Source organism: Nelumbo nucifera, chromosome 8, assembly GCF_055504915.1.
Source record: "Nelumbo nucifera cultivar China Antique chromosome 8, China Antique-T2T, whole genome shotgun sequence".
NCBI lineage: Eukaryota > Viridiplantae > Streptophyta > Magnoliopsida > Proteales > Nelumbonaceae > Nelumbo > Nelumbo nucifera.
The window spans coordinates 14,955,969-14,966,436 of record NC_142656.1 but is presented as its reverse complement, the minus strand read 5'-3'; the positions used below and the strand labels follow the sequence as shown (position 1 = coordinate 14,966,436).

Here is a 10,468-nt window from a genome sequence, read left to right as displayed (position 1 = left end):
AGCAAATTCATTTCTCAAAAAGCCCATAAAGAGTTTGGCAAGATATTTTGACTCCCTCTTTTATTTGGGTAGTTTACAGCCATCCTGAGGTTTGCTGTTTTGTTGGTTTTCCAACCCAAAAAGCACTTAAAGCAGTTACCATCAGAGGAACCTATCTGCCCAATCACTAAGCATTGTTTATAGTCTGTGAATTTATTGGTTACCCTGCTGGAGTCTTGGTCGTGTATTCAATTTTTACATTGTATACTAATGTGATGACTGATGATCAGATTAAAAAGCTTTTTTTTTTTTTGAAAGATAAGTGAACTATATTAAGGATCATCAAAATTATGTAACCCTAGAGGAGACTCATGCAGCAACCTAAAAGTTAAGAACCAAAGTTTTTAGTACACTGAGCAGTTTCACTCTCTAATCTACTTGTACGAACAAAACTAACTTGGTTCATAATATTAAAAACATCCTTAATATCATCAATAATTTCATGGCATAACCAAGTAACCGAAAAGAAAGAAAATTAAAAATCCTTGTGTAGCCTCAAATTTAAGCCAGTGAATGATACGCAAAATACCACGGTTTACTCAAGGAGCGTTTTATGAGGCCTTAGCTGCATTCTTTCCTTTGTCCTTTTGGCCCAACCCATTTATGCCTTGTTTGAATGCTGCATGGGCCTTTTTATAATTAAAAATTCAGTGTTCATAGACTCATTTTAACAAGGTTGCATTTGGCATTCCTTACTTTAAGGACTTGTATCTTTTGCAGTTGAAATGAACTTGTTAACACTGAATTTTTAACTATAAAAGGAGATAAGTGTCCATTTGGGAGGGCTTTCGGGAGCTGGGACCTGGGATGCTTCTAGTATTCTAAGCTGGGTCACACACACAAACCTCAAAAGCCGTCTTTGTTGAAAACATGGAAAGCCAACAAGGATGTTCCAAAGACCAGAATCGTGGCTGCAACATGAAGCTACTCTGAGGTAGCTTATCCAAAAAACACGGGTGCAGGGTGCTTAACCAAAGCGGCTCAGTTAATGTACTTTGCCCCAAATGCAGAATCCATCCCAAAATGGGGCCTAAATTCTATCCAATGGGAATCAAAATTCTATTGACCAAAAAATTTATGTTCTCTTTTTTTAGATTTATGTGAGGATCAGGGAAAATTTATTTTTTTCTTTTTTGGTGATACCCATCTTCCAGGTGGATAAATAATTTTCCCACATGGGGAAAAGTTATCAACACTTGGATGGGACAAAAATATCCCTTTTAATAATGGATTTTTAAAACTAAAATGAACATTATCTTATTTACTTGAAAAATAAAAGAACATGAATAAATGTAATATACAAGTGTTTCCAAATACTTACTCCGTTAAAATAACTTACTAAAAGTGAACAGGACCAAAAGGTAAACAAATTATTCCACCAAAGTGGCATCCTTCTAGGAAAATAATCAAGATAAAGAACCTGGTAGGGAGCAATAGGCGCTGCCTCTCTTCAGATCCACTTCAATTCACGGAGAAGTCTGTCTTAGCAAGTTGGGCTACTCCTTTTCCTTTTTAATGCTAGGGTCAAGTTGGGCTACTGGTACAAAAGCCCTTCTCATATCATTTTTAAAAAGAGATACATGATCTTTAAAAGGTCAATTAGGGAACAAACCAGCTAACACACTAACAAGCCAGCCCTTGGTTGGTAATTAGGGAAGATTGATAGATCTTCATATCCTTACCTAGGGGCCCTTTGGCAGTCTTTTTGGGAAGATCTTCTGATCGCTCTGACAGTCAAAAGATGCATTGAGCTTTTGTATTAATATCTTTCCACACGAAGACGAATGAAAAAAAATGCAAAAGCTCCATTTGGAGCTTCCCAAAAATCGCATGTTTTGGACTTTTTGCATCTTTTCGATGTGTCATCTTTTGGCGGCTAGATCTACCGTAAACCAAACAAGAAAAGACCGAATCATGGTCTACCAAACTTGTAAATAGCCAACAAATTGAACGGAAAGATGTGCCAAATGGGCCCCTTTTATCTCATTGAATTAGCGCTCCTTCCTTTACAACATGAAAGTTTCTTGGGTCGAGTTGGAATATCGTGCCAATAACATAAGTTCCAACACCCTACCAACTTGATCTGACACCACACATCTCACCATGAAACTAGGACCCATCATAAAAGTGGGATCCATCATGCATGAGATGTACAGTGTCAGATGTTAGTACAGTGTTGGAACGTATTTTGTTGGCAGGTCATCTGAAGCCTCAACTTTCCTGGGCCGCTTAGACTTCTCTAATTAGGCTGGAAGGAAATCTAGATCTGTTGTTGACTAACAGCAGTGATCAGCACTGTAGACCCAATCAAATGCCACCAGCTGTTGTCTATTCAAGTGGGTCTCTTCTCTCATGTGATGCCACAAGTTATCATTTAGCTTGTAGCTTATGTAAAGGAGTTTCTTTTTTCTTTTTTTTTTATATATTTTCTTAAAAGAAAAATTGCACTCTAGTACCCCGGACTTTGGGGGTATAGTTCAAGTTAGTATCTAAACTTTTAAACGTGTTACAGCAGTGCCTAACTTTCAAAAAAGTGTTAAGTTGGTTCCTGTCATTAACCGACCGTCAGTTATTCGTTGAAAATATCAAAACTACCCTTCAAAGGAAGACACTGTTCATTATCTTCTACCTTGAGACTAAACCGGTTGAGGTGTTTGAGATTCTAGACTAATGAAGTCATTGTCTTCTACCTTTAGGCTATGTTTGGTTTGAAGGAAAAGGTAGGAAAAGATGGGAAAACCAATACAAGGTTTGTATAGGTTTCCCTACCTTTCCCTACATTTTCCTCAAACCAAGCATAGCCTTAGATCTGAAACACATTCTTGTCTAGTGATTTCTTTGCTTTCAGTTATTGTTTCTCTCAATAATATTTCATGCTTTCTCTCTCTTTTTCTTTTAAGTTAACCGATTCAGTCTCAAGGTAGAAGACAATGAACAATATCTTCTTTTGAAGGATAGTTTTGGAATTTTCAACAAATAACTGACAGTCGGTTAACGGTAGGGACCAAATTGATACTTTTTGAAAGTTTAGGTACTATAGTGACACATTTAAAAGTACGGGTACTAAGTTGACACTACCCCCAAAGTTCAAGGTACTAAAGTGAAATTTTCCATTTTAAAACAACAAAACACACGAATAAAAGAAAGATGAGCTTATTCAAAATCTACTCATTGTTGCACACTTGCACCTAAGAATAAAGACAAGCTTTAAGTACATGAATCAGCATTGGGTCATCTTGTAAATATGCACAAAAATTGCTTGTTTTATTGTATAAAATCCTCGAAGCAGAAAACAATAACATAAAGAGGAAAAGGATTTATTTGAAAGTCTTTGCAATTTGGTTAATTGGAAGCACTAATGGGCCATTTGGTTTACAAGGATAGGAGCCTAGAATCGGAATTGAAATGGGTTATTTAGATTCCAACTGTTTGGTTGGGCAAAATCAAATTCTATTCCCATTCCTGGTGGAATGACATTTCTCCATTTGAGAGAATGGTCATTCCATCCCCCTCCCTTGGAAATGAAATTTCATTCCAGCTGATTCCAATTTTTATTCTAATTCATGTCCAAATCAAACAACTATGGAAATAAAACAAACAAATTACGATTCCAAATCCAACTATGAACCAAACATACTCTAATTTTCAAAGGAAGATTGAAGAAGGCATACTTTGAGAACTTAACTTACAAGATGAGCAATAAAAATAGCATCGAGAACTGCAACATTAAAGTTCACATGCATTTGCTGTGCAGTGAATTATACGGGAGAGTACGGATTATCCTTCCAAAAAAAACCAACGTTCTTCTAGAAGAAGTATAAATAGAACATACCATATGCATGCATGGTCTAAGAGCTCAACTGGTTAGATGGAATAGAGTGAATGTAGGGAATCAGACAGGTTTTCATTTCGCTTTCTTTGTAGGAGTCAAAGTAAGCAGAGAGTTAAAACAGTTTTTGGATGGATTTTTTTCTAGTTCTTGGGTTTGTATTTGTAGTGCTAGAAAGCTTGAAAGTTTGATTGATTTTGCTAACAGAGGATTTTTATTTATTGTATTTAGTCCTCGAATCCCACTTCGAAAACTATCTGAGTTCTATATCTGAGAATGTTATGATATTTATGTTGGAGGGAGATTCAAAATTTCAAGAATCTCCTCTCTCCCTCCTTTGCTTGGTTTTGTATTCTCTCTCTTCCCTTCCATTGCATGTAGGAGATTCTTGTCCCACATTGCTTGAGAGAAGAGTTGGCTTTGAGTATATTACTAGGATTGCTCTCCCTATGGTTAGGGACCCATAGGAGGAGAGCAATATATATCTCTAGATGTATGTGAGGGGTGTTGGGGTGTTTTTCACACACGCGCATGTCGAGCCAATCTGGATTGGGTCGAGGCGTGGGTGAGTGTGTGTATACGCACGCTACACCTAATCATTTTGCCTTTGACCAGTTTAACCCGCTTTTTTTTTTACTTTTGAATTTCAAAGTTTGTTTGAAACGTTTTTTGTTTTCTTCTACCTGTTCATTTTGTGTCTTTGTGAATAGGTGCCTTGTTGCATTGTTATGGAGAGATACTTCTCTCTAAAAGGACACATCTATGTCCATTTTGGTGACTAAAAACACACTATAAATAGAGTGGTGTACGACCAAGTATTATATAACAACAAGTTCACAGTTCTCTGTTCTGTTTCTTTTTCTTTCCTAAACATCATTTCTAAGTGGTTCATGGAGGTCTAGTAAGCGAGTACACGTTTACCAGTGTCATGTGGGCTGTTTTATCTTGGCGATCGATTTACAATTACCTAACTGCACCATAAGGAGCGAATGCAATTTTAAGGAGAATGACCAAGTGCACGACTCAACCCTCCCTTCTCTGCAATTCTCTAGTTCATCTTTACAATTCTGCAACATTGCCGAGTATTATATAACAACAAGTTCATAGTTCTCTGTTCTATTTCTTTTTCTTTCCTGAACATCATTTCTAAGTGATTCACGGAGGTATAGTAAGCGAGTGCACATTTACCAGTGTCCTGTGAGCTGTTTTATCTTGACGATCGATTTACAATTACCTAACTGCACCATAAGGAGTGAATGCAATTTTAAGGAGAATGACCAAGTGCACGACTCAGCCCTTCCTTCTCTACAATTCTCTATTTCATCTTTACAATTCTGCAACATTGTCGATATTTAATTTAGAAAGCGTTTACCAATAAGTTATATTTTACCTTATTTACATTATTTTTTCCAACAATTTATAGCTTGAAATTTTGTCCAAAATTTGAAAAGATTTTTCTATAGAGAGCCGGCCATCGCCAAGTTTGTCAATCAAAAGCAAATCACAGTAAGGGCTAACGCTCTCAAACTTTTTAAAATGTTCAGAGAAAAATGCAAATCACAGTCAAGTGAGCTGGACCGCCTGCGGACCAGCAGCACGACTCAGGCCGTGCCTAACACGGGCCAGTCATTATAGCAAGCGGGCTGAAACCAAATTCCGTGCCATGCCGAGACGGGGGTTTTGAAAATGGCACTGAATCCGATCTCGTACAAACAGCACGTTGTACACATGTTTTAATACTAATAATGCTCAGACAAGCTAATTAAAGTGGTGATTTGGGCCGCACACGTCACAACTCACAACCCATTTTATCTATTTAAACTTTAAAGTGGTGTTAAAATTAGATAAGGGAAAATTCCCGATCTAAGATGTTTTTGAAAAAGACACAAATATTTTTCGAATATCATTTAATTTTATTTTATCAATCATCTAATCACAAAAAAAAAAAAAAAAAATTAATAATGTGTCATTTAATAATTTTTTTATCAATCATCTACAAAAAAAGTTAGAGATCCAAAATGTCCATGAGACTTTAGATGATTGATAAAGAAAATTAGAATGACAGTCAAACAATATTTTTATGTCTTTTTTCAAATGCCACTTATAACTTGGCTAGTTAAGTGCTGATTAACAATAAACACTGAATTTACACATTTTTAAAGTTCAGGGAATTGACACATTTTTAAAGTTGGGGAAAATACTAATCGGGAATTTCCCAATAGATAAAGATGTTCTTCCTGCTCAGCTGTGGGTTCTTTTTGTTTTTCTTCACATGGGATGTGCCCCCAAATCACCCAAACCCAAAGGAGGTGGTAAACCAAGGCTCAGTTTGGAAGGAGTACAGATACAAATATGTACATGCAAGAATAACCTCTACGGTACATATTTGTCTTTGTACTTGAGCCTAAGGTTTCTTTCTCAGAGACCTTCACAAGGGAGCCTCTTGGTTTCATGAAGAAGACGACAGGGCAAAGGGAAGATCGGGCTATAACTTGTTTGTATGCATCATATTACCTACCATACAAGCTCTTGCCATGTCCTAAGTTACTACTGATGAGTGTCATCAGCAATAGAGGAAGGGTATTACCTTACCTCCTCAATATAATAGGATCATCTTCAATATTTCACCTTCACCAGTTTGTTCTCTCAACACTTCAATCGGGCAAACGAGATTAAAGGATAATTCCCAGGGGTTTGTTTTGATTAATAAACAATCTTACCCCATGATGTAACCACTTTATGCTTGACAGATGAAATTAAGCCATGAAAGATTAACCACTTTAACTTATTCATTTCTTTATATTCACATCCTCACATACAAAAATGAATGATGAACCCACCAATAATCAATATCTCCTCAACTATGTCGTTCTCTAGAAACAAAGAAAAAGAAAGAGGGATCAAATCATCAAATGAAAACAAAGAAAAAGTATAGTCAGATCATTTTTGGCGGCCTAACCTAACATCTCTCACCTACTGCTCCAGATTCTTTTTTATACAAGGTGTAGAGAGACAGAGAGAAAGAGAGCAGATACTAATATAACGAGTTCTCTTTAAGTCTTAATTAGAATCAACAGTCAAGGGTGGACGAGGAGGAACTTAAGAGAAATTTGGTGTTACTGTACTTCTGTTGTTCCCTACTGCATCTCCCTCACTTTCTTCCTCTTCCTCTACTTCGTCGGCGTCCCATAGAAACCGAGCATAAGAAGCTAGAACATAACTGCACACAGAAACCGAGTTCGAGATGAATGAAAACCCAATTCAATCAATATCAGAAAAAAAAAAAAACCTTGATTTTGGACGAATTCAACTGGGTAAGCTTGAAATAGGTTGGCTATTCTTACCAGTCGTCAGGGGCTGCTTTAACAGCTTGATCGAAGTATCTCTCAGCGCGATTAGCGTCTCTGTTGGCCTCCCACATCAATTCTGCATAGAGCGACAGAACATTTTGGTCTGATGGGTTTGCCAGAATTGCTCTCCCACAGTACTCTTCGGCTTTGGCGAGATCACCTCGAACCTGTGTCCAATTAAAAGAAAAAACGTCAAAATAATTTTTCTTTACAAAAGAGAGAAAAATTGGCAACTATATAGAAATTGCAGATGCCATTAATTACCTCTTTCAAGAACTTTGCATAATTCCCAAGAAGAAGAGAGTTCCCGGGATTGGCTTCGATCATCTTCTGATAGTAAGCATCAATGTGATCATTCCCATGATTCGAATCCGAAAACCCAGAACCCCCATCACCGTGTCCGCCATTCCACCCTCCACCACCACCACCACCACCACCACATTTCAGGCCACCATCACTTCCAACTCCACCACCCACAAGAGTTGCCAAACCATAACCGTTCGCCTCAATGGCGCACTCCTCATCCATCGCTTCCCCCAACCCAGAGGTGGAAAGCATCCGCTCCAAAGACGAAGCACTCGGGTTGAATCCCATCTCCTGTTCATCCTCTTCTTCCACCGAAATCGAAGTTAGCCCATTAAGGTTCCCTCCGAATGGCTTCTTTTTCAACACTGCAAGCTCCCGGAGATCGGTCTCCGACAGAGTTCTCGGCATCTTGTTCATTGATTCGTCGCCAGGAGACACCGAAGCCGACGAAGCCGTTACCGAAATAGATCGAGTCCTCGGGATATGAAGACAAAAATCGGGTTCCGGTGACGAATCCTTGGAATGTGGAAGCCATGAATTCAAGATCGGTGTTGATGAGCTTCGAAGAAGCATTTGCAGTTCTTTTCAAGAGATGGTGAAAAGAATTATTGGAAAACGGAAACCCTGACGAGAGGGCTAGAGATGATGGATCGAGCTAAGAGAAAGCAGTCATCACTCATCGGAGAGAAGAGATGAGAAAAGGCCCCTTTTATAGAGAGAGGAGATTCAAATCTTGGCCGTTGATTGGAATCACGAGGTGGACGGAGGAAATATCTGGGATTTGGCGTCTGAATGGAGGCCATCGTCCTTTCAGGTGAATCCACGTGGAGAACTGTATCATGTAACGTGGGCCCATTTCGGCCATATTGTTTGTCTGGTAGTGAAGCATCGACGGTCAGTACTCAGTGTATTCGTTCCGGCCACGTGGAGATGAAATCGCTGCTGTATCTGATTAATTATAAATAATGGCGGTTCTGAGAGGAATTAGGAAACGACAAATGAGATTTTTTTCCGCGGTTTTTGTGCTAAATTCCATAACTACCCTCATGTTTTGTGAATTTTACGATACTACCGCTACGCATTCGCTGTCTCTGTCTTAAGTCTATCTCCTTCAAGGGGCCTCAACCCCTCAAAAGAGAAACCGGCTTGGGTCAGGGCAACCCCAATTCAAAGGAGGTTGTCTTGAAGACCACGGGCTCGTTTGGCGTGTTTTTTCGTGTGATTTTTCAGCTGTTTATGAATTGGATAGATCGATTTTCAATTTATTTTTGTTTGATTGTGAAAGTTCAAATTGTCAAAAGATGAAGTATTGAAAAGACATGAAAATTTTATTTTGGGCTGATTTCGAAAAATTATATATAAAATTTTTGTATTTTATTATCACACGAGAAGATACGCAAAGACGTATATTTATCAAACTAATTAACTTCACGCTGCTCAAATTTTCATGCAAAAGATCAATAAGTCTTTTGACCGTCAAAACTACTAAAAAATATTTTCAAAAATACTTACCAAACAAGTCCTATAAAAACTGAGCTGAATCCAGCCCAATTTTCTATGTGGAGAGAATCTTTTCTAAGGCCCACTTATGATTTAATCACGTTTTTTTTTTGTTTTAATAGAAACTGAAGACGTGGCAGCTTAGTTGGGACTTGGGAGACGTTAATGCCATTATGATGAATGTCTGTGTGTGATGAAGGCGCGTCGTTATAACATAGCCAACTACGTGAGTACGTGTCCAATTGCGTTACGGGGCTCTCTACAATTTATTAGATCTGCACGTGAGCAGGCGACAAAACTGTTTATACAAATCTGCACTGTGCCTGTCCGTATTTCTCCCTTTACATTTACATTCTAACCTTATAAACAAAGTTCAGATACGCTCTCAGGCCGACCTCACATATTTCATCAGGCTCACTCACACAAAGACACATTAAAAAGCATAATTGAGTTGTTATTTTCCCTTAAAATGGACAAAAGCTTAAATTTGATGGGTTTCTCAATTCATCAATCATTCCACGACGACACGACACAGAGTTAAAATGCAATTTGCCCCGGTTCACGTGCCACATATAGAAATTGGATATTATCAGGGTCGGTGTTATTTAATTAACAATTGATTAACAGTTAGTTAACAATAAGTATTGGATATTATCATATTTTAAAAGTTTGAATACTGAATCATCGTATTTTAAAATTTAGAAATCAAAATAACATTAAACCCAAATATAGGGTATTAATCAGAAATTTTCTATAAAATAAAACCACCAAATATTGGTGAATTTTATGATCGATGTGGGTTTGAAGACAGCATTCATTCAGTGGGGGCCCGGCCAGTTATGCTCTGTCCACAAAATAATCAGATTCTCTCTCTCTCTCTCTCTCTAATTTAATCAATTATAGGTTAATGGCTAATTGTTTTTTCTGTAATATGTGATCTTGCAACTCAAATATGCCTAAGTCTTGACCCGCTAATCCCAAATTAAGCCAATGGAAGAGGATAGATCTGTAGAAAGAATGGTGGATAAGAGTCACTAAAATGACAAGGATCATCTAATGGAAAATTTGACAATGATCTTATAGAAAATCTAAAAATAGAATATAGAAATAAATAAACAAACTATTCATCAAACATCCCTCCCTCCTATCATAATTGAAATAGCAAGAATTGCACTTCAAAATGATAAGAGGAGCAAGTGAAGAAGATGGGGAAAAAAGATAAAAATCAAGTGTGGGTAAGAAGGAAGTTGATTTTAATTTCTCCATTTTGTGGATTCATCCTTCTCACCCACATTTAATTATGGCAAGTCAGTCTTGGAAGCATGCTTGTCATATGCCTAATTAGATGCATACAGTGAGCTATGTAACTATATACATAATCGGTGCTTAAATTATTTCTAACAATTACATATTTGTTATAAAGCTTGTTGCAATGCAATTTCAT

The 10,468-nt window shown here is 37.6% G+C and overlaps 1 protein-coding gene across 1 annotated transcript; it reads right to left on the bottom strand.

Annotated features, from left to right (window-relative positions):
- Positions 1-6,624: 6,624 nt before the first annotated feature.
- On the bottom strand, positions 6,625-8,220 carry LOC104592449 (uncharacterized). The gene is made up of 3 exons (XM_010251824.3): positions 7,483-8,220; positions 7,213-7,385; positions 6,625-7,088 (listed from the first exon to the last, which is right to left on the bottom strand). Exons 1-3 carry the CDS (start codon positions 8,095-8,097, stop codon positions 6,968-6,970), a joined length of 909 nt encoding a protein of 302 aa, XP_010250126.1. The 5' UTR covers positions 8,098-8,220; the 3' UTR covers positions 6,625-6,967.
- Positions 8,221-10,468: the final 2,248 nt, after the last annotated feature.

What these genes read in the sequence shown, in the direction of transcription:
- LOC104592449 (XM_010251824.3), bottom strand. Translation starts at nt 8,097, where the DNA reads ATGCTTCTTCGAAGCTCATCAACACCGATCTTGAATTCATGGCTTCCA. An exon ending in ATGCAAAGTTCTTGAAAGAG is followed by an intron (nt 7,386 to 7,482) that starts GTAATTAATGGC and finishes AATTGGACACAG; the next exon opens with GTTCGAGGTGATCTCGCCAA. An exon ending in AAAGCAGCCCCTGACGACTG is followed by an intron (nt 7,089 to 7,212) that starts GTAAGAATAGCC and finishes TTCTGTGTGCAG; the next exon opens with TTATGTTCTAGCTTCTTATG.